At 56.8% G+C, this 20,857-nt stretch overlaps 2 protein-coding genes and 1 pseudogene across 12 annotated transcripts; 2 read left to right on the top strand and 1 right to left on the bottom strand.

The window, feature by feature from the left end:
- Positions 1–30: 30 nt before the first annotated feature.
- LOC113632716 (collagen alpha-2(VIII) chain-like) lies at positions 31–1,057 on the bottom strand (annotated as a pseudogene).
- Positions 335–15,991, top strand: CAMTA2 (calmodulin binding transcription activator 2). Of its 11 annotated transcripts, XM_027130150.1 has the most exons (22): positions 335–464; positions 1,749–1,843; positions 2,059–2,162; positions 2,542–2,609; positions 2,692–2,827; positions 3,412–3,498; positions 3,764–3,917; positions 4,261–4,395; positions 4,944–5,884; positions 6,603–6,729; positions 8,420–8,554; positions 10,174–10,289; positions 10,915–11,099; positions 11,402–11,480; positions 11,622–11,844; positions 12,003–12,304; positions 13,387–13,583; positions 13,837–14,020; positions 14,226–14,297; positions 14,599–14,786; positions 14,971–15,045; positions 15,145–15,991. In XM_027130150.1, exons 2-22 carry the CDS (start codon positions 1,813–1,815, stop codon positions 15,206–15,208), a joined length of 3,603 nt encoding a protein of 1,200 aa, XP_026985951.1. In that variant the 5' UTR covers positions 335–464; positions 1,749–1,812; the 3' UTR covers positions 15,209–15,991. The 11 variants fall into 11 exon arrangements, with proteins under 11 accessions (XP_026985951.1, XP_026985958.1, XP_026985953.1 ...); XM_027130157.1 differs by lacking the exon at positions 335–464 and having other exon boundaries at positions 1,049–1,843; positions 3,853–3,917; positions 5,395–5,884; XM_027130152.1 differs by lacking the exon at positions 335–464 and having other exon boundaries at positions 1,049–1,843; positions 3,427–3,498.
- SPAG7 (sperm associated antigen 7) lies at positions 15,265–20,576 on the top strand. Its single transcript, XM_027130244.1, has 7 exons — positions 15,265–16,263; positions 18,845–18,912; positions 19,149–19,237; positions 19,379–19,463; positions 19,714–19,803; positions 19,903–20,059; positions 20,174–20,576. The coding sequence occupies exons 1-7, from the start codon at positions 16,179–16,181 to the stop codon at positions 20,281–20,283; spliced, it is 684 nt and encodes a 227-aa protein (XP_026986045.1). The 5' UTR covers positions 15,265–16,178; the 3' UTR covers positions 20,284–20,576.
- Positions 20,577–20,857: the final 281 nt, after the last annotated feature.

The raw sequence follows: 20,857 nt of genomic DNA on the forward strand, positions 1-20,857 counted from the left end.
GGGCTCCTTTCACCTTCGTGAGGACCCCGCTAAAATGAAGTCGGGCTGTGTCCCCCAAATTCAAGGAGCTGTGCCCGAAAAAAGTCCTGCCGGCTCCAGAGTCCCCCGCCCAGCGCTGTCGGCCGCCCGCGCCCCACTCCCCCGGCCGAGGTCACGTCGATCGGCCCAGCTTCCGCCTCCGGGACCCCGCATCCTGCCCCTCAGCGCTGCTGCCCCTTCCGGGACTTCCCGGCAGTCCGTCCCTCCGCCTGGCTCGGGGCCCTGGAAGACGAGTCCCTCCAGCCAGCGCCCCACCCAGAGCCCCACGTGTGCTGACCCCAGGTTCTCGTCCCGACCCCCATCCCCTTAATTGGGAGGCCCCGCCCCGTGCGCAGTGACGTCGGACGCCGCTGTCAGCCGGCGCTGGGGGGGGTCGGTGTGGGGTAGAATGGCCGCTGCCGCCGTCACCCGCGGGACCCCGGGAGGTAAGAGCCGGGGCCTCTCGCCCGCCTCTCCGCCCCGCGCCAGGGGGCGCAGCTCCACCGGCCCGGACGTTGCGCGCCGCGCCGGGGACCACCGGCCCTCTCCCAGTTCGCCCCCACTCCCCGCTTCCGTCCTCCTTCCCCGCGCCAGGGGGCGCAGCTCGGCGCAGGGCCCCACGGCGGACCTGCCGGGCAGGACCGTCCCGGGGACCCCCGCACCCCGGCACCCGCACTGTCCCTTGCCCGCCACGCGTCCGCGGACTTTGCTCCGCATCTCCTGCAGGACATCCCTCCGTGCGGGAGGGAGGCGGGACCCTCCCACCTCGAAGCGTCTCCGGGGACCACCGCCCCGCCGTGGGGGGGCCGCCCCCGGGCCCGCTTCGCACCCTGACCGGCTCCCCATCCAGGACTGCGCACCTGCGCCCTAGGGCGGAGTCCTTACCACAACCCAGGCTCCAGTGCTCACAGCCGAGCTCGGACGGGCCTCTTCCTCCTCCCCATCCCCGGACACCTGGTGGAGCCCGCGCTGAGAGCATCCTCCAGCCTCCATCTGTTCCCCCAGGAGGGTGGGGGCTCAGGCTGGAGCCAGAGTGGTAGATGGGCTAGAGTAGGCCTGGAGGCCGAGGGAGGCAGAGGCTTTGGGGAGAGAGGTGCGGCGGGGTGCACAGGGCGGTCAGCCTCAGAATGGAGGATGGGTTGTCCTGAGGGTGGGTAGCTGGGTCCTGGTGTCTAGCCCACATTCTACCAGGCCCTGACCAATCTGGAGGGAAGGGTGTAGGTTAAGATCAGTTGTCAGATCTGCCCTTCACCTTCGAAAAAATCAAATAGAGAAGTAACTCAGGGTGTGTCTTCTAAGGCCTAGCTCTCCACCCGGACTTAGATCTCCTGCCCTCCCCCCAGCATCCAGGCTCTCATTTGCCAAAGCATCCTCCAAGAACCGGATGCTCTGAGTCCCAGCCCCAGGACCTGACCTCACCGTAGCCCCAGACCCGCAAGAGCCCAACGCCAGCCCCGCCGGCCTTCTCCCCTCCCCCACCCTGCCGGTCTCTTCCTGATTACTCTGTTGTGTTGTGTCTCCAGCTCGTGTTGGTTCCTGGCACCATGTCTGGGTTCGCCCTCTCCTCCATTCCCTGGCTGTACTCTGACATCATAGTCCAGCCCCTTCCTCTCGCTTCCTCATCTTTCTTAGATATCACGACCCAGTTCTGTACCTGGTCTCCTACCTCATCCTCCTCATCCTGGATAGTGTGGAGGCTTCTGCCATGACCTTGTTCTCTCCCTTCCCAGCACAGACTCCCCCTCCCCCCGGCCCCTCAGGCCGGGGGTGACCTTGCCCCCTGGAGCCCTCACCATGAATACCAAGGACACCACCGAGGTTGCTGGTGAGTTCACAATCCAGGTTCCCAGTTTGGGCACAGCCTTTTTTCCTCCCCAAGTGGTGGTGACCTAATTCTTGGATCCCTGCTCTCCTTGTCATCATTTCATCCCACCCTCCCACCCTGCCCCGCCCCATGCTCTGGATTTGGCCCTTCTCCCCTGGGTTATCACAGGGATATCAGGAGCAGCGCCCTAAGTCCTCCCTTCTCATCCCCTCTAGAGAACAGCCACCACCTGAAGATCTTTCTACCCAAGAAGCTGCTGGAGTGTCTTCCTCGCTGTGCGCTGCTGCCTCCAGAGCGGCTCCGGTGGAATACAAATGAGGTTTTCTAGGGAGCCTGGGGGATTAGGGCGTAGCAGGGCCTGGTGGGCTGGAGGAGTGTGAATGGGGGTCTTGCTGTGCCTGTCGACATTCTCTAGGCTCTTTGAGGGTCATAGGAGAGGTATAAAGCCCTGCATCTTGTAGTAGCTCGCTTCTCCTTGGCATATCCACCTGTGTAAAGATACTATCTACCACTTACAAAGTATTTCCTACAAACCAAGCACTGTGCTCAGTACTTGTCCTGCATTATCTCATTCAGTCCTCCAAGGACGCTGTAGAGCAGACGCTGTTGTTATCCCCGAGGTATAGATGGGAAAGACCAAGAGACCAGCCTGAGACTTTGGAAAGGGGACACCCACCTGAGTGCCTCTTCTCCTGCAGGAGATTGCATCCTACTTGATCACCTTCGAGAAGCATGATGAGTGGCTATCCTGTGCACCCAAGACAAGGTGAGAACTTTTGTGAAGGTGGGGAGTGGCAGGGATCCTGGGTTCTGTACACAGAACTCGAGGCCAATCCTTCCCTTCTCAGGCCTCAGAATGGCTCTATTATCCTCTACAACCGCAAGAAGGTGAAATACCGGAAGGATGGTTACCTCTGGAAGAAGCGGAAGGACGGGAAGACCACCCGAGAGGACCACATGAAGCTGAAGGTCCAGGGCATGGAGGTAAGCGAGGCCTCCAGCTCACCTGCCCTGGTCCACCTTCTCCCCACTAGCTGGGTTCCAGCCCTGCCAGGGCTTGGTGACATTCTCTGTCTACCACCCTCCCAGTCACTCTTCCCTTCTCACTCACTTTGGATCCGCTAGGTGGTTGCTTAGCCTACTCTCTGCTTCCCATTTCCTTCCGTGACCCAATTCTCCAGGACTTAGGCCACACCTCCCTCTGGAGGACACAGATGCCCAATCCCCTTACTTCTCTTGCATTTCCCGCAGGGGTCCGAGTACTGACCCTCTAAGCACAGGTTTCTCTTCCCTCAAATCATTGCTCCTCATCTTGGATGCGTTGTTGCCATGCCCTCTGATTTTTGGATGGTCCCATATGGCAAATCTGGTCCTTGTTGTAAGGCCCTGGCCCCACTGTTCCCTCCTCTCCGTCCTGGGGTGACTTGGGGTACTGGGATTTGAAAGGTGTGGGGAATAGGTGGGGGTGGGTGAGGGTGAAAGAGGAACTGGTGGAAAGATTGGGATTCCTGCAAAGGGACTGAACAGAGGAAGAGTTGGGGAGCAGACTAGCCCTCCCCCCACCCCAGCCTGTCTCCTGGCAGTGTCTCTATGGCTGCTACGTTCACTCTTCCATCGTCCCCACATTCCATCGGCGCTGCTACTGGCTGCTCCAGGTGAGGATGGAAGAGCTCAGGGAGACAGAGTCTGCCTGGCTCTTTGAGGGAGGTGGGGGCCTGCAAGAATGAAGTGGAAGGATGACTAGGTTCTGAGTGGGAAAAGGAGACTGGGAAGAAGAGAAAGGGGTTTGGGGATGGAGAGAGCCAGAACTTGGGGGGTGAGGTTGGGGGTGCCTGGGAAGAAAGTGAGGACTAGGAGGCTGAACCCCTGGGCGGCAGGACCCCCCCCCATAGCACTCTGCATGTACCCTTGTGCTCTCAGAACCCTGACATCGTCCTTGTGCACTACCTGAACGTCCCAGCCCTGGAGGATTGTGGAAAGGGCTGCAGCCCCATCTTTTGTTCCATCAGCAGCGACCGTCGAGAGTGGCTCAAGTGGTCCCGGGAGGAGCTGTTGGGACAGCTGAAGCCCATGTGTAAGGCAGCAGGGCTAGGACAGCTCTCAATGGGGAAAGTGGACGTAGGGAGCTCCCAAAGGGGCCAGGGTTCTATACTCAGGAGTCTGTGGGGTGACCATTTCCCCCCAAGCCAGGAGGGGTCTTCCCTGGGTGGGTGGGTGGGTACCAGGGTCCCTGGTGTGATCTAAGGTGTTGGAATATGGAGGGCAGCTGTGAGCTATGGGAGCTGTCTTGAGGCTGCTGGCCTCTGTTCACCTGGCCAGAAGTCTTAGAGCATCTCAGGTGCTTGGAAGAGCCATCAGGATTCCCTGGTGACTATTTTATGGGGGTCCCATAGCACTTCCCGCCAACTCTCCTCTAGTTCATGGCATCAAGTGGAGCTGTGGGAACGGGACAGAGGAGTTCTCTGTAGAGCAGCTGGTGCAGCAGATCCTGGACACCCACCCGACCAAGCCTGCACCCCGAACTCACGCCTGTCTCTGCAGTGGAGGCCTTGGTTAGTGACCCCTGACCTTGGAACCCTCCTCCCTCCTAGTGTGCTGCCCTTACTCACACCAGGGGGATAGCTGGGATTTGCATGCTTATTTGCATGTCTTTTGCATGTTCCAGAAAGATGGGCCAGATGAGCAGAGGCCTTCCCATCTGCACACGGCCCAGTTCCTTTTACTTGATTCCTGGCAGCCCAGGCTCTCTATTTGCTTTCTTCATAAAGCAGCTCCTGGCCACCCCAGCACTACCACTTACACACAGGCTCAGCTTTATTCTTAGTTGGTACCCACTTGGTTCTGTTCTTTTGTCCTTTTTCTATGCCTTTACCTATTTCTCTCAGCTATTCCGCCAAGCCCTCTATCCTCTCCTGCAGTGCTCCTCCAGGGGGAGCGAGGGGGAGGAGAAATATTTCTGCCGCCTCCCAGTGGCCATAATCAGTATGACACCTCTGGTATTTAGTGACATCTCAGGAAATGCATGAAAGCTTTCCAGTAAGGGAAGGCTGGAGAAAGATGTGTCGTATCCCTTCTCTCCCCACCACCCCTTCCACTGCAGGTTCTGGGAGCCTTACCCACAAATGCAGCAGCACGAAACACCGCATCATCTCTCCCAAAGTGGAGCCCCGAGCTTTAACCCTGACCTCTGTCCCCCATCCCCATCCCCCTGAACCCCCTCCACTGATAGCCCCACTTCCCCCAGAGCTCCCCAAGGCACATACCTCCCCATCTTCTTCTTCCTCTTCCTCCTCTTCTTCCGGCTTTGCGGAACCCCTAGAGATCAGACCTAGCCCTCCCACCTCCCGAGGGAGTTCTTCGACAGGAGGCACCGCTATCCTCCTCCTGACGGGACTGGAGCAGCGAACTGGGGGCTTGACGCCCACCAGGCACTTGGCTTCCCAGGCCGATCCTAGGCCTTCCATGAGCTTGGCTGTAGTCGTAGGCTCTGAGCCCTCTGCCCCGCCAGCTCCTCCCAGCCCTGCCTTTGACCCGGATCGTTTTCTCAACAGCCCACAGAGGGGCCAGACGTATGGAGGAGGGCAGGGGGTAAGCCCAGACTTCCCTGAGACAGAGGCTGCCCATACCCCTTGTCCTGCCCTAGAGCCCGCTGCTGCCCTGGAGCCCCAGGCAGCTGCTCGGGGTCCCGCTCCACAGCCCAGAGCAGGCGGGAGAAGAGGAAACTGCTTCTTCATTCAAGATGATGACAGTGGGGAGGAGCGCAAGGCCCAGGGGGCTGCCCCACCTGTACCTTCACCCCCTCCTTCACCCACACCCTCACCTGCCCCCTTGGAGCCATCAGGCAGAGTAGGAAGAGGGGAGGCCTTGTTTGGAGGAGCTGGTGGGGCCAGTGAACTGGAGCCCTTCAGTCTTTCATCATTCCCTGAGCTCATGGGAGAACTCATCAGTGACGAAGCTCCGAGTGGCCCTGCCCCAGCCCCCCAGCTCTCTCCTGCTCTTAGCACCATCACAGACTTCTCCCCAGAGTGGTCCTACCCTGAGGTGAGTCTCAGGCTTCTCTCCTCCCTCCTGCATCCCTCTTACCCTGTGGTCTGTGACCTAGTTTCCCTCAGTTCCCACGGCTGCTTAGTTCTCTTCCCAACCTCATAGAGTGTAGCTCGTTTCCTGTTTTCATAGGCCCTCTGACTAACCCTTTCTCCCTCCCTCCTCCTTCTACCTGTGAATTGTGATTGTGTGAGTCCCTCAAGTGCCCCAGGGGACTTCATTCCTTGGTGACTGTTTCATGGGGGGTGGTGGGGCCGGGGAGGGACTGGGACAGCTCAGCCTGGAGAAGAGAAAATACAACTGGGATGTGATTGCAGACTTTGGGAAGCTGAAAGACTGTGGTCAGCAGTGGAGAAGTTCTGCTTTTTGCTGCTCCAGGGAGGGAAAGCAGGAACTACAGTGGGGGTCCAGAGGGGGCCTGAGAAAAGGACTTCCTTCCAGTGACAGCTATCTGCAAATGGGTTGGTAGCCTTGGGGGAGGCAATCAGTTCCCCATTTCTGGCAGATTCAGGTAGAGGACAGGAGTGTGGGGAGAAGGGACAGTGGGTTGAGTTCACTCTCCTGGGTCCTGTCCAATCCCTGTACCCCAGACCCAAGGGTGTACAGAGGACAGTAGATCCTCTCTCAGGGTCTGAATGAATGAATGAGTGACTGAGTGAAGGGACAATCAACAGAGAGAGCTCCAGTCACACTGCTCTCTGACTTCCGTCTGCAGGGTGGGGTCAAGGTGCTCATCACAGGACCTTGGACAGAGGCCGCCGAGCATTACTCCTGCGTCTTCGATCACATCGCAGTGCCAGCCTCACTTGTCCAGCCTGGTGTCTTACGCTGCTACTGTCCTGGTATGGGGACTGGGAATGGTAGGGGAAGGGACTAAGATAGGACAGTTAGGACTTCCAGGAAGACCTGGGAACAAATGTGTTGGGTTGTTCCTGAGAGTGGAAAGACCTCATCCAGTCCTGGGGCTGAGCCCTGTGGTCCACCAGCAGGCAGATGACTCTGAGCTTAGGTGTCAGAAGGTCTAGTTCTGGTCTAAGAAATCTACTTCTTAGCTGACTGGTGACCTTGGGTAAGTCTGTTTCTTTTTTAGGTCCTTGGCCTCCCCTCCTATAAGGTCAGGCATTTGACCCAAGGAGTCTCTAATGTCTGTCCAGGCCCTCTGGCTCCAGTCCAGGGAGTTCTTAGGAGAATGAGAAAGGAGAGATGTTGGTCTCCTCCAACCAGTCTTGGGACTGAAGGACATTGGCTTCTAGACCTGTGCTGTCCAATATGGTGGCCATTAGCCACATGTGCCTATTGAAATGAATTAAAATTAAATAAAATTTAAAATTCACTTCTTTTTTTTTTAATTAATTTTTTTTTCCTTTGGCTGTGTTGGGTCTTCATTGCTGTGCGCGGGCTTTCTCTAGTTGCGGTGAGAGGGGGCTACGCTTCGTTGTGGTGCGCGGGCTTCTCATTGTCATGGCTTTCTCTCGTTGTGGAGCACGGACTCTAGGTGCGCAGGCTTCAGTAGTTGTGGCACGTGGGCTCAGTAGTTGTGGCTTGCGGGCTGTAGACCTCAGGCTCGGTAGTTGTGGCGCACGGGCTTAGTTGCTCCGTGGCATGTGGGATGCCCTTCCCGGGCCAGGGCTCGAACCTGTCCCTTGCATTGGTAGGTAGATTTTTAACCACTGTGCCACCAGGGAAGCCCTAAAATTCACTTCTTCCATCACACTAACCATATTTTAGGTGCTCAGTGGCCACATGTGCTAGTGCTACCCTATTGGACAGTGCAGATGCAGAATGTTTCTATCACTGAGGAAAAGTTCTTTTGGACAGCCCCGGTCTAGATGTCATTGCCAAGGCTCATCTCTGCCCTTTTGCCACCAACTTTGCCCCTTACCCGGCACTCAGCAATGTTGCTGTGGGACCCTAAGGACCACTAGAGTGACAGGTTGACAGCTTTGCTGTCTATGAGTGTGTCCTCCCCCAGTCTCAACAGCCCTGTTTAATGGTGGATTGCAGGAGAGGGGCTGAGACCAGAGAAGCTAGGAATTGGGAGTCTCAGCTTCTGGTCTTGGGGCCAGGGCCTGGTGGTTTCATTCTCAAGGCTATAGACATTGAGACCCTGGGAAAGAGCTCTTATTAGGCCCTGTTGGTGAGCAGCTAATTCCTTTCCCGCATCTTAGTAACAGGGTTATGACCTCTGGACCTTGATCTTGGGGAATCAAGAGATTTCACCATCATCAAATTGTTTATAAGTATAGGTGTTTCTTGATCCTCTGCTTCTATACCTTGGTGCTGCACAACAACATCCTTAAGTACAGGGTCTAGAATCCAAGGGGTCTCTGGCCTATAGTAGGTATTAAGTTCTCAAATGAAAGGAATCCCTCCCCAGTTAGTGCCAAGGCCACTGAAGCCAGGAGCCTCTGGGACCCACAGCAGGGGGAGTAGGGGAGGTAGATGTGAAATGATCACCTGTGACCCTGACACAGGGGGTCAGAGAAAGAGCCCAGGAAAGATAGCCCCTTCGCTGATCCTTGCCCTCCCCAGCCCATGAGGTTGGGCTGGTGTCTTTGCAGGTGGCAGGGAGGGAGGGACCCCTTTCTGCTTCTGTGCTCTTTGAGTATCGAGCCCGCCGATTCCTGTCACTGCCTAGTACTCAGCTTGACTGGTTGTCACTGGACGGTGAGTACCCAGCCCTCTGACCCCACAACCTTTGAGCATGTCATGCTCCTAGACCCCTCAGGACTCAGGCAGCCACTGCCTTGCCCCTACTTACTGCTCTTCCCAGTTCCTGCTTCATTGGTCATTTCTGAATGAGGCAGCAAGCTTCCTTCATCTCCTCTTCCCTGTAAATCTTGGAGCCACCTTTGTCCCAGTGCTTGTCCTGTCCTCTGCATCTCAGAGGATGGGAGGGGCAGCGACAGGGTGTAGAGCAACATACATGGGATACACATGAGTGTATATATGTACCTAAACACGTATTTAAACTTTCTTACCATTTTTCCCTCTAATTATAAAGATAGGCGTTTATTATAGGAAATTTTGAAATTACAGAAAAGCACAAAGTAGAAAATGAAAATTGACTATAACATTGCTCAGTAACATACAGCACCTTTAATATATTTTTTTATACAGAGGTGCACATACATACACATGTATGTGTGTACGTGTGTGTATTTGTTTAAATTCAGAACTGTGTTTGTCCCTTTTACTGGTTATCCCTCCTGTGGCTTTCAGAATTGTTTCTCTCCACATCTGCTTCTTTCTCAAGGTTTGCTTTTCTCCGTCTCCTCCTGTCCCTATCTAATCTGTGCTTTACCGTCTCTCCTGTGGGTCTCCTGCCTCCCTCTTCTTTCCATTTCTCCTAGGACCCTTGTCTTCACTTCCCCTCTTCCTTATCGCCTGTTTGGTACGTCCCCCAGATCTCCTTTGTGCTTTCTCTCCTTTCCTTGTTTATCTTTTCCACACTCTCCTGTCACACCTGAGTCTCTGCTCATGCCTCTCCACCTCCTCCCCACTGTCCCCTCTCTACCTTCATGCCCTTCTGTCCTGGCATCTCAGAACATCCCCAGCCTGCACCGGTTTCTCTGTTTCCCCATGGCTCTGACCCTCTCCTGCCTCCCCTCCTTGTCCTTGTGTGATCTCAGGAGGGAACAGATATAGCTTGGGATGTGTGCATGTGCGTTTGTGCATGGGGTGGGGGAGGAGGAGGAGGAATGGATGTGACCATCCATCTCTGTTGCCTCCCCTCCCCGCCATCCTCTTTGTGGACAGCTGTGGGGGGCCAGGAGGAGGGGGCGGTGCTTTTCAAATCACAGTCTCTGAGCTCTTTGGGGCAGTGGTTAACAGAGAGGAGGGACCCTGGAGGCTTTGAGCCCCAGCCCACTACAGAGGTAGTGTCTGGAGCAAGAAGGGACAGAACCGTCACCTGGGAGAAGGCTGGGAACGTGTGTGTGTGTGTGCGTGTGTGTGTGTGTGTGTGTGTGTGTGTAAGAGAGAGATCTGGTGCAGCTAGGGCTGGATTCCCTATGGGGAGTCCTACTGTCTGTGTGTCTTGAAGGACACAGTCTTGGTTCTGGATTCAGGTCCTAGGTCGATGGATAGTATGAAGACCCCTAGTTTGAGGACTGGTCATGGGGGGCTGTATTCAGAAGGTGGGTGGGTAAAGGGCCGTTGTTTGGAGAGGAGGAAAGGATATGATTGTGTCTTCACCACCCAGACTCTGGAACAGGGTCCAGTTTTGGTGTCCAGGGCATCCCCTAGACTCTGCCCAATGAGCCCCCATGTCCACTCCCTCTCAGACAACCAGTTCCGGATGTCCATCCTGGAGCGACTGGAGCAGATGGAGAAGCGGATGGCAGAGATTGCAGCAGCTGGCCAGGCCCCCTACCGGGGTCCTGATGCCCCTCCGATTCAGGTACCTCCACGAGGAGGGCACTCGACGGTAGGGAGCAGGGGGAGGGTCTTCCTTAGAAATAGGCTCTAGTGTGTGACTCCCCTAGCTCTCCGGCCCCAGCCAGCCCTCCTCCCTGTCCCTGACGCCATCCTGCTCCCACCCCCGCCCCGCGGCAAGAGTGGCTATTCTGGGCACCCTCTTGGCATGACAGGCTTCAGACTATTTCTGGCCTGAAGGAGGGTGGAGGTGAGGGAGAGGGTGGGGGAGGGGATCCAGGGAGTTGGGGCTCAGTGCTCTGGGGGTCCCAGGTCTCGGAGGGAAGAAGGCTGGGAGGGGACTCTGAGTTCTGAGTGGAGGAAGTCATCTGTGGATATGGCACTGATCTGAGTCAGAGTGAAGGCACAACATGGGCAAGTGGGTGTGAGGTCTGGCCTGGAGGAAGCTGCCTGTGGGCGGGGGGGGGGGGACACCCAGGAACTTGAACTGGGAGGACTGATGGGCCATCAGAGATCCGAGTGGTGGGAACCTAGACTGGGACGTGTGGGGAGAGGGCAGAACTGGAAGCTGAGAGGACAGGCGTGGGGTGGCTAAGGCCATCCCAGGCTGGGGATGCTCACGTCTCTACCTAAGGGTGTGTGCACCACAGGATGAAGGCCAGGGACCCGGGTTCGAGGCACGGGTGGTAGTCCTGGTAGAGAGCATGATCCCACGCTCCACCTGGAGGGGTCCTGAACGTCTAGCCCATGGAAGCCCCTTCCGGGGCATGAGCCTTCTGCACCTGGCCGCTGCCCAGGGCTACGCCCGCCTCATCGAGACCCTGAGCCAGTGGCGGTGAGCCGGGGCCAGCGGGTGTACGGCGGGGGTGCCCAGGGACTGAGGAGGAACTGGAGCTCTGCCATGGGAGCTGGGGTCACTGTGGAAAGGAAGAGGGGCTGGAAGAGGGTTTGCACTTGGCGGAGTTTTAATGTCCCCTGACTTACAACGCTGACCTCTTGACCTCCTTACATTCATTAATCTCTTTGACTGCTTATCCCACTGACCTTAGTGCTTCCCAGTCCCTTCGATTCTGAAGTTCCTACCGGGCGCCCTTTCTCCCTGACTGGACCCTGTTGTCCCTTTCCCAAACCCTCCAGGAGTGTGGAGACCGGAAGCTTAGACTTAGAGCAAGAGGTTGACCCACTCAACGTGGACCATTTCTCTTGCACTCCTCTGGTGAGGATGCTGGGTTCCTGAGTGCACGTGGGCAATGGGAAACGGGAATGGTTCTTCAAAGGGAAGATCCTCTGAGGGATACAGGGGAGGAGTTAGGACGGGCCCCAGGCCTCACCTCCACCTCCACCCTCTTCTTCTCAGATGTGGGCTTGTGCCCTGGGCCACCTGGAGGCTGCCGTGCTCCTTTTCCGTTGGAACAGACAGGCACTGAGCATTCCCGACTCTCTGGGCCGCCTGCCCCTGTCCGTGGCTCATTCCCGGGGTCACGTGCGCCTCGCCCGCTGCCTTGAGGAACTGCAGAGACAGGAAGCTTCAGCTGAGCCCCCGTTTGCCCTGTCGCCGCCCTCCTCCAGCCCAGACACTGGTGAGGGTTTAAGAGGGGACTGCGGGTGGGAGGACACGCCAGGGGAAAGCCAGAGGGTGGGAGACAGAGTGCGAGAGGAGGCAGCGGGGATGGGGAGGTAAGAGCAGCAAGGGGGCAGGTGGCGCCTTCTGCCCTCACCCCCTTCCCTCACCTCGCAGGTCTGAGCAGCGTCTCCTCGCCTTCGGAGCTATCGGATGGCACTTTCTCCGTCACATCAGCCTATTCTAGTGCCCCGGATGGGAGTCCTCCCCCTGCTCCTCTGCCAACCTCTGAGATTACTATGGAGATGGTCCCAGGCCAGCTCTCCTCTGGTGCTCCAGAGGCCCCCCTACTCCTCATGGACTATGAAGCCACCAACCCCAAAGGGCCCCCACCCTCACCGCCTCCTCTCCCACCGGCCCCAGATGGTAGGGCTGCTCCAGCGGAAACTGACAGCCCACCAGCTGTGGACGTGATCCCGGTACCGCTTATGTCGATGGAATTATGAGGGCTCGAAGTAGTGTGGGGCACGGGGTGGGGTGATGCCGACCATTCCATAAAACAGAATCAGTCTGGCTGCAGTTTGGGAAGAAGGGGCCATTTACTCTCATTTAGGGACAAGCAAGTTTATTCTCTGCTTAGCTCCTGTCAGAGCTTGTGACTCAGAAGTCATGAGGCATCAGGGGTTAAAAATTCTGGGGAATATCTTCAGTTAGAGCCAGGTTGTAGGGGTTACTTGTTGATCCACGAAGGGACAAGGTTCTTGGGGAATGAGAGCAATGGCAGGAAGTTGGGAGGAGTGAGGAGCAGAGAGGTTGGCAAGGTGGAAGCATCTGGCAATGACCTGGGGCAAGGGGGCGGGGTGGTGGGAGGCTTGCACAGGGTAAGAGCTAAGAGAGTCTTGTGGAATGAATGAACACATGAGAGAGTGGATCTTCAAGTGCAGCAGCGTACTCCTCCGCTAGGACTGGGGACATATCTGCTTTAGAGAGGCTAATGGATTAACTGGGTAGCACTGGAGTACAAAAAATGTGGACAGCTCCACAAGGTAGGCTGCTTTACGTGTGGCCAGCAGGAAGTGCTGCAGGCTTCAGGCCTGGAGCAAAGGCAAGGCTGGAGCCATTCAATAAGGTGTCGTGTGATTGGCAGGCTCTGAGCTGATTCTTGGAGAGTGGGATGGGGTGGCGGGCATGGCCAGGTCTGTGGGAGCTGGCATGGGGCAGGCCGGGTGGGACAGTGGGCAGCCAGCCTGGAAGGGTAAGCCCTTCATTTGCCCAGCTCCTGAATCCCCATGTGGTATATGTCCTTCCTAGCCCATGTTTCCCATGCCTCAACAAAGAGGGCTGTACTCCTGAGTGGGACCTCAAGAAGTGTAAATGAATCTGGAACACTGGCGGAGAAAGACAGGGTTAGCAGGGACAGCCGTCCCTGAGGCCTCATCGTCTGGTGCTGAGAGGAGGAACAAGATAGGAAGTGGACTGACGCTACGGCCTTGGCCGGAACAGGCCGGAACAGCTGGTAGTCAGGGCTCCTCAAGGCTCACCCAGCTTCTCCTCCATCCAGGTGGACATGATCTCACTGGCCAAGCAGATCATCGAAGCCACACCAGAGCGGATTAAACGGGAGGACTTTGTCGGGCTGCCTGAGGCCGGAGCCCCCATGCGGGAGCGGACAGGGGCCGTGGGGCTCAGCGAGACCATGTCCTGGTTGGCCAGCTACCTGGAGAATGTGGACCATTTCCCCAGCTCAGCCCCTCCCAGGTGACCAGCTCAGGACAAAGCCTCCAGATCCTTCTTCAGAGGAACATGGGAGGGAGGGAGGAAACTTCCTCATGGCCAGAGCTCCATCCTGGCTCAGGCCCCAGGGCCTTTGAAAAGGGGATTGGCACTGGCTGCTGAGTTCTGAAGTCACTCTGCAGGCTCTGTTGCTGGGGCTGTGCCTTCACAGCAGTCTCCAGGTGGGAGAAGAGAGACTGCAGATGCCCCATGGCCTCCCTTCTCCCTGTCCCTGCAGCGAACTGCCCTTTGAGCGGGGTCGCCTGGCTATCCCTCCGGCACCTTCCTGGGCAGAGTTTCTCTCTGCGTCCGCCAGTGGCAAGATGGAGAGTGATTTTGCCCTGCTGACCCTATCGGATCATGAGCAGCGGGAACTGTACGAGGCAGCCCGAGTCATCCAGACAGCCTTCCGAAAGTACAAGGTCAGGGGGCTGGGTGTTTCAGGGGATGAATTACACAATCTTGAGTGGGGAGATTACAGGTTCCCAGGACTTTAGGAGGGACGACAGTCATCCACACAGGCCTGGGATGGGGTGAAGGGTCGGGGACCCCAGGCAAGTCGGAAGGTTAGGTCACACGTCTGTTAGGTGGGCAGCTAAGTGCTGAGACCTCCTTCTCTCCCCTTAGGGCCGGCGGCTGAAGGAGCAGCAGGAGGTAGCAGCAGCTGTGATCCAGCGCTGTTACCGGAAGTACAAGCAGGTGAGACCGTCCTCTCTTGAAAGCATACCCACCAACCCACACCCACACACACCCATTCCAGCCCAGAGCATCCAGAATGCTGCTGGAGCCCTAACTCCCCTTCTCTCTCCACAAGCTGACCTGGATTGCACTTAAGGTATTAGGCGTGGGACCTGGGTGTGAGGTTGTCTGTGATGATTCAGCCTTTCCATGAGTGTGTGGATTAGAGAAATAGAGTTGCATCAACTGAACTTGGGGGTGACCCTCAGGGGTTTGGGTCTCTGTCCATTTCAGCCCCTGCCCCTCCTCCCCACTCCTGCAGTTTGCACTCTATAAGAAGATGACCCAGGCGGCCATCCTGATCCAGAGCAAGTTCCGAAGCTACTATGAACAGAAGCGGTTTCAGCAGAGCCGCAGGGCGGCGGTGCTCATCCAGCAGCACTACCGTTCCTACCGCCGCCGGCCCGGGCCTCCCCACCGGCCCACGGGCACCCTGCCTGCCCGCAACAAGTATGGCGTTAGCCCTCTGGCCCTTCGGCCCTCTCTGCCCACCCACTGTGTCCATGCCCACTGTCCGTGGACTCCCGACTCATCAGCCTGCCCCCCTGCCTTTCCTTGCCAGGGTCCCTAAGGGGCGGAGGGCAGAGGATGCCTGAGTGTCCTGTGAGGTCTCATCTTTTCTTTCTTCCACCAGAGGCTCCTTTCTCACCAAGAAGCAGGACCAGGCAGCCCGGAAGATCATGAGATTCCTGCGGCGCTGCCGGCACAGGTGCTGTCCTTTCCCTCACTGGATTTGGGCCTGCCACCTCCCCCACCCGACCTCCCCGATCTGCGGGTCTCCTCTGACTCCTTCCTTGTTTCTCCGCAGGATGAGGGAATTGAAGCAGAACCAGGAGCTGGAAGGGCTTCCCCAGCCCGGACTGGCCACCTGACCTCTCCACTGCCTTTCTCATCACCCTGGGGGCCGCTTCTTGCAGTCTTAACAGGGACAGGGCTCTCTGGGGGAGGGGGAGCCCCCTGTCGGCAGCTTTCCCGTCACTTCTCTTGGAGCCCGTCCTCGGTCTCCACCCCCTCCCCCTCCGAAGTGCTGAACTCCCTTTCCCACCCCCGGCTCCTTCTCCTCTTCCCTCCGGGTCGTGCCCCTCCTCTTTTAGTCCCTGGCTCCAGAAGACCCACGCCCCACATACCTGCATCTTCAGCTGTGACCTCCGGAGCCCTGCCTGCCCCTTCTCCACAGCTCCCTCCCTGCCTGTACCCACCTCGGCCCCTTCCTGACTTGCCTTATTTATTTGTTCGATGCGTCTCTGAATGTATCCGCCTCGGTCCCACCTCTGCCTTCGCTACGCGCACGCCCCTCGTGTTTCAGGGCTGACCGTGCCCCCACCCCGACTCCGCATGTCTGCGTCTGTTTCCTCCCTTTCTGGCCCCGTCTTCCCCAGTCACCCCGACCGACTCTGGCCACCAACCTCCGGGCCAAAGGGGGGTGTATATAGGAACGCGTTGCGGAGTCCCGCCCCGTCCCCGAGGGGAGGGGGCTTGTACATAATGTAACATACAGAGTATAGTGAAGAATCTATTTAAGGCGCCGCAGGGAGGCCTGCACGGCCGGGCTTGTGGCTCCAGGCGCGGCGGGGGCCTCCTGCCGGCTCCACAAGCACTTTCTACTTGTGCATGGGCTTGGTTTCTACGAATTGCCATTAAACATCGCTGCACCAGCCAGCCTCCGGCCTCTGTCTGCGGGGGGCGGGGCCTCGGCCGGCGGGAGGCTGCGGGCGCGCTGGGCAGGGATCTAAGCCGCGCCGGGGCGGGTGCGTGGTTTACCGCCTCCGACGTGTTTCCGGCCTTAAAGGCATTTTGCCCTTCCCTTTAAGACGCGCCGCCCCCCTCTCAGTCACTCCCAAGATGGCGGACCTACTGGGCTCCATCCTGAGCTCCATGGAGAAGCCACCCAGCCTCGGTGACCAGGAGACTCGGCGCAAGGCCCGAGGTGAGGATCCCAAATTCACAACCGGCTTTCTTCGCCCGGTTCTCAGGACCGCACTCCTACCCCTTTGGACGACCCCGCCTTCTCAACCTTGAAAGACCCCTCACGGGCTCCTTCAGAGACCCCCCGAGTCCCTAAAAGGGGTGCCATCCCGCCCGCTGTTCTTAGCGGACGATGATTGGCTACCTGAAGCCCAGCGCCAGGCCCCTGGCTCTTTCTACCTTGGCCGTCCGCAGTCCTTGTTTTCAATTCGCCGATGGGCCCGCCTGTCCGCCGGTGGCGTGCTCTGATTGGTAGGCTGCCTTCAACCCCACCCAACCCCTTGGTTTTCCTCGGCCCGCCTTCGGATGGGGGGGGCGAGTTCGACCGCTCGGCCCCGCCCACCTCCCGGCGCTCGAGTCCCTGAGCCTCGTCCCCTTCCGATTGGATTCAGGACACGCCCATCCGCAGTCCTTTCTCCCCTATTGGCCACCTCAACTTAAAGGTCTACCTATTAAGTTTTGATCGACCTTCCTCTTAGCCCACCCTACCCTCAGCACCTCTAACTGGCTGCTGGGTGCTTTCGGCGCTCTTATGCCCCGCCTACTTGGGGCCGCCCTCCAACCTTTCTCTCATCTGTACCCTTAAATTCCCGAGCTCCCCGGGCGGGTCGTGAATGTTGATTGGAGGGATGAGAATGCCCCTACCCGGTCCGATTGGCCATGGTTTCCCCGCCTGTGTTCTCCGAGTAACTTCCCAGCAGGAGGCTCAAGTTGGGCTGCAAGCTTAGGGCGCGGCCCGCCGGGCGGTATAGGCCTCTCTTGCTCGCTTTGCGGAGTGTGAATGAGTCTGACAGAATGACTGACTACCTTGCGGAGGACACCGGCTCCCCACCCGTCCGAGGGAGGCCAGGGCAGCCTGGGTGCCTTCAGAGGGCTCAAGTGCTGCTTAATATCGAACTAACATCCATATTTACTGAATGGTTGCTAGGGGCCAGGGTACCCTCAAGGAGCCCACAGTCTGGAGTATCGATGAAATGCGCATTGATGAAACGATCACACAGGAGTTTAATAACCAACTTTATAAGTGCTCTGAAAGAAAAATAACTGTTATGAGAGGGGCTACCTAGGGGTCCTAACCTAGTCTGCAGTGAGCTGAGATGTGAAGAATAGGTAAGTCAGTAAGTGAGAGGGGAGCACAGTGCTCCAGGCAGAGATTTGAAAGCTCTGAGGAAGGAGGGAGCATAATGGGACCTGGGAACTGGAATTATTTAACACCATGACTGACGAGGTGGGTTCACCAGCGGCCGTTGACAGACTAGGAAGCTGAAGTTCAGAGTTTAGTCAGTTGCCTGCCGTTACACTTTTACTAAGTGGTGGGGTTTCAAACCCATGTGTGACTTTTAAGTCTATGTTCTTAACCATAATCTTACGCCACCTCCTCAGATGCAGAGAGATGACTCATAAGCCAGTTCGAGAACAGTCAGTGACCAATATAGGGTGTGCTGATGGTCAGAGTCCTTGAGGTGGGAGAGAGGGGAGCTCCTGAGCTGTCGGGGCCCTGGGGCCACAGAGAGTAACTGGAAGGAGATGAACAGGGTCTGTAGCTTCTGGGAGCTCACAGTGGGGTAGGGAGGACAAGAGTTACACTCTGTTAGCTCTCAGCACATGCTGTAGTGGGTGTCAGAACCGAATGTGCTTGGGCCCCAGAGGAGGAAGTGAGTAACTGACTCATGGTGGATCTCAAAGTTTGCAAGAGGAGGAAGAGCATTTCAAGCAGTAGGAACAACATGTGCAAAGACATGAAGTAATTAAGAAAATGGGAAGAGGTTCAGTGCAGCTGAAGGAATTCCAATCCTGTGGAAGAAGTGGGTCTTAAGGATATAAAGAATTTGAAATGGCGGAAGAGAGAAGAGGGGACAGTGAGACCCAAGGGTAGGGAGTTCCCTTTACAGCTCACCTCAGACACCTACACTCACAAAGGAGAAGAGTGTCAGACTGGCCATTTCAGCTTCATCTTGGCTGTAGAAGTAAAAAGTGGGGGTACGTGAGCCATGGCCGCTGGGCCTGCGCGTCCGGAACCTGTGCTCCGCAGCAGGAGAGGCCACAACAGTGAGAGGCCCGTGTACCGCAAAGAAAAAAAAAAAAAGTGGGGGTGTTACACAATATAGGAAGTTAAATAATTTCCCCTTCCCTATGCAGACAATGATATGATAAGCTCCTTGAGGCCAGGGCTCGGTTTTTTCTCGTTACCACCCCAAGTGCTTTATAGTTCTTGGTGTGTCGCAGGCATTAAATAAATGTTTGTTAGTTGGTTTCCCCAGTGGGTTGGGAAATGGGGTTGAGCATGATTCTAATCTTTGTTACTCCCACTAAACTGTGAGCTCCTAAAGGGCAAAGCTATGTCTTAATCCTCTTTGTACTCCAGGTCCTAGCACAGTGCCAGGTATAGAGGAACTATCAATAAATGCTTGGCAAATAAACAGTAATCCTACCTTCCTAGCCTGACACCCTCCCAGTGGACATGAGATCCCTTTTGAAGCCCTACAAACTCTCCCCACCCATGCTTCCACCCCTGGCCTCATGCTGCCATTTCTCACCCCCAGAGCAGGCAGCCCGCCTGAAGAAACTACAGGAGCAAGAGAAACAGCAGAAAGTGGAGTTTCGTAAAAGGGTGAGAACAACTGGAGAGATCAAAGGCAGCCTCAGAAAGGACTTCCAATAAGTTAGAATTGGAAGGTTGAAGAGTCAGTGTGTTTGGAAACTGTCTTGAGAGAGGTGAAACCCAGAAGCCAGTGGCACAGCGGCTGGGAAAGGCGTGGGAGGCCAAGGCCTGTTGGCCTGGCGGGGGAGAGGGATATTTGGGTGGGGCCATCATCTCATACCTTCTTCACTTTTCCCTTTACCAAGATGGAGAAAGAGGTGTCAGATTTCATCCAAGACAGTGGGCAGATCAAGAAAAAGTTTCAGCCGATGAACAAGATAGAGAGGAGCATACTGTGAGTGTCTCTGGGCTGGGGAGGCAAGAAATGGGTGACCAAGGAGGCATGAAAGGGCCAGACAGGAGAACCCTCCAGAGGAGGACGCTGGGCCCCCTTGTGGCTCTACATAGTCTTTCCCCTTCGCTCCCCCCTTCCCAGACACGATGTGGTGGAAGTGGCTGGCCTGACATCCTTCTCGTTTGGGGAAGATGACGAATGTCGCTATGTCATGATCTTCAAAAAGGTAAAAGGGGGACCTCCCTGGTGATCCAGTGGTTAGGACTCTGAGCTTCCACTGCAGGGGGCACGGGTTCGACCCTGGTCGGGGAACTAAGATCCTGCATGCCGTGCCGCACTGCCCCCCAAAAAAGGTAAAAGGCCTGAGTTCCCCGCTGTCTCCTCTCTCCTTTTCAGCCTGTGCCCCACGCTGGGGGAGAGGAATGAGATAAAACATGTATGTGGAACCTTGACCCCATCATCTCCTTCTTTCCCAGGAGTTTGCACCCTCCGATGAAGAGCTGGACTCCTACCGTCGTGGCGAGGAGTGGGACCCCCAGAAGGCTGAGGAGAAACGGAGGCTGAAGGTGAGTTATGCCTGGCAGTCCCTGGGGCCCTGCAGCCCCCCAGCTGGGAGGGGTTGGGGTCAGGCCCTGAGCTCTGGTGCCCCACCTTGGCACCCCTAGGAGCTGGCCCAGCGGCAGGAGGAGGAGGCAGCCCGGCAGGGACCTGTGGTGGTGAGCCCTGCCAGCGACTACAAGGACAAGTACAGCCACCTCATTGGGAAGGGGGCAGCCAAGGATGCGGCCCACATGCTGCAGGCCAACAAGACCTACGGCTGTGGTGAGGCCGCAGTGGGGGCTGGGAGGGCAGGGCAGAGGAGCACTGGATGGGGGGAGGGGAGGGAGGCTGAGGCACAGGGCTCCTAGGCCCTCCCACCCTCCCCTCTGCCCCCAGTGCCTGTGGCCAACAAGAGGGACACACGCTCCATTGAAGAGGCCATGAATGAGATCCGGGCCAAGAAGCGTCTGCGGCAGAGCGGGGAAGAGTTGCCACCTACCTCCTAGACACCCCAGCTCCCTGGGGCAGGGCAGAGGGCAGGGAGGGACGAGGCTGCTGCTATTAGAACCCATCCTGGAGCCCCACCTCTGAAGCACCTCCTAACAGCTGTCACTCAGGCTGGGGGAAGCAGGTGTTTGATTTGTCACTGTTGGAGCTTGGATGTGTGTGCGTGTGTGCGTGTGTGTGTGTGTGAATGTACAGGTGGGTATTTAATCTGTATTATTCTCTGTTCTCCCTGGAATTTTCTTCCCCATGGGGCTGGGGTTACTTTACATTCAGTAAACACTGTTTGACCCAATGTCTTGGTTTGTTTGAACAGAGAAAGGTGGGTTCTAGAGAGGAAGAGAAACAATTATAGATTGAACAGTGTAAGATTGTTTTTGTAGGCCAAAGATGGCGAAATATTGGCACTTTTGTAGAAATTTATGAGATAGTATTTTAAGAGCACAGTCACTACAGCCAAATGGCCTAGGTTTGGATCCTGGCTCTGCCACTTACTGTTACCTTGGTTAAAGTATTTTACCTTTTCGTGCCTCAGTTTCCTCACCAGTAAAATGGGGATAATAATGGTAACTATCT

Source organism: Aethalodelphis obliquidens, unplaced genomic scaffold, assembly GCF_003676395.1.
Source record: "Aethalodelphis obliquidens isolate GAN/ISIS:26980383/991018 unplaced genomic scaffold, ASM367639v1 scaffold38, whole genome shotgun sequence".
Taxonomy (NCBI): domain Eukaryota; kingdom Metazoa; phylum Chordata; class Mammalia; order Artiodactyla; family Delphinidae; genus Aethalodelphis; species Aethalodelphis obliquidens.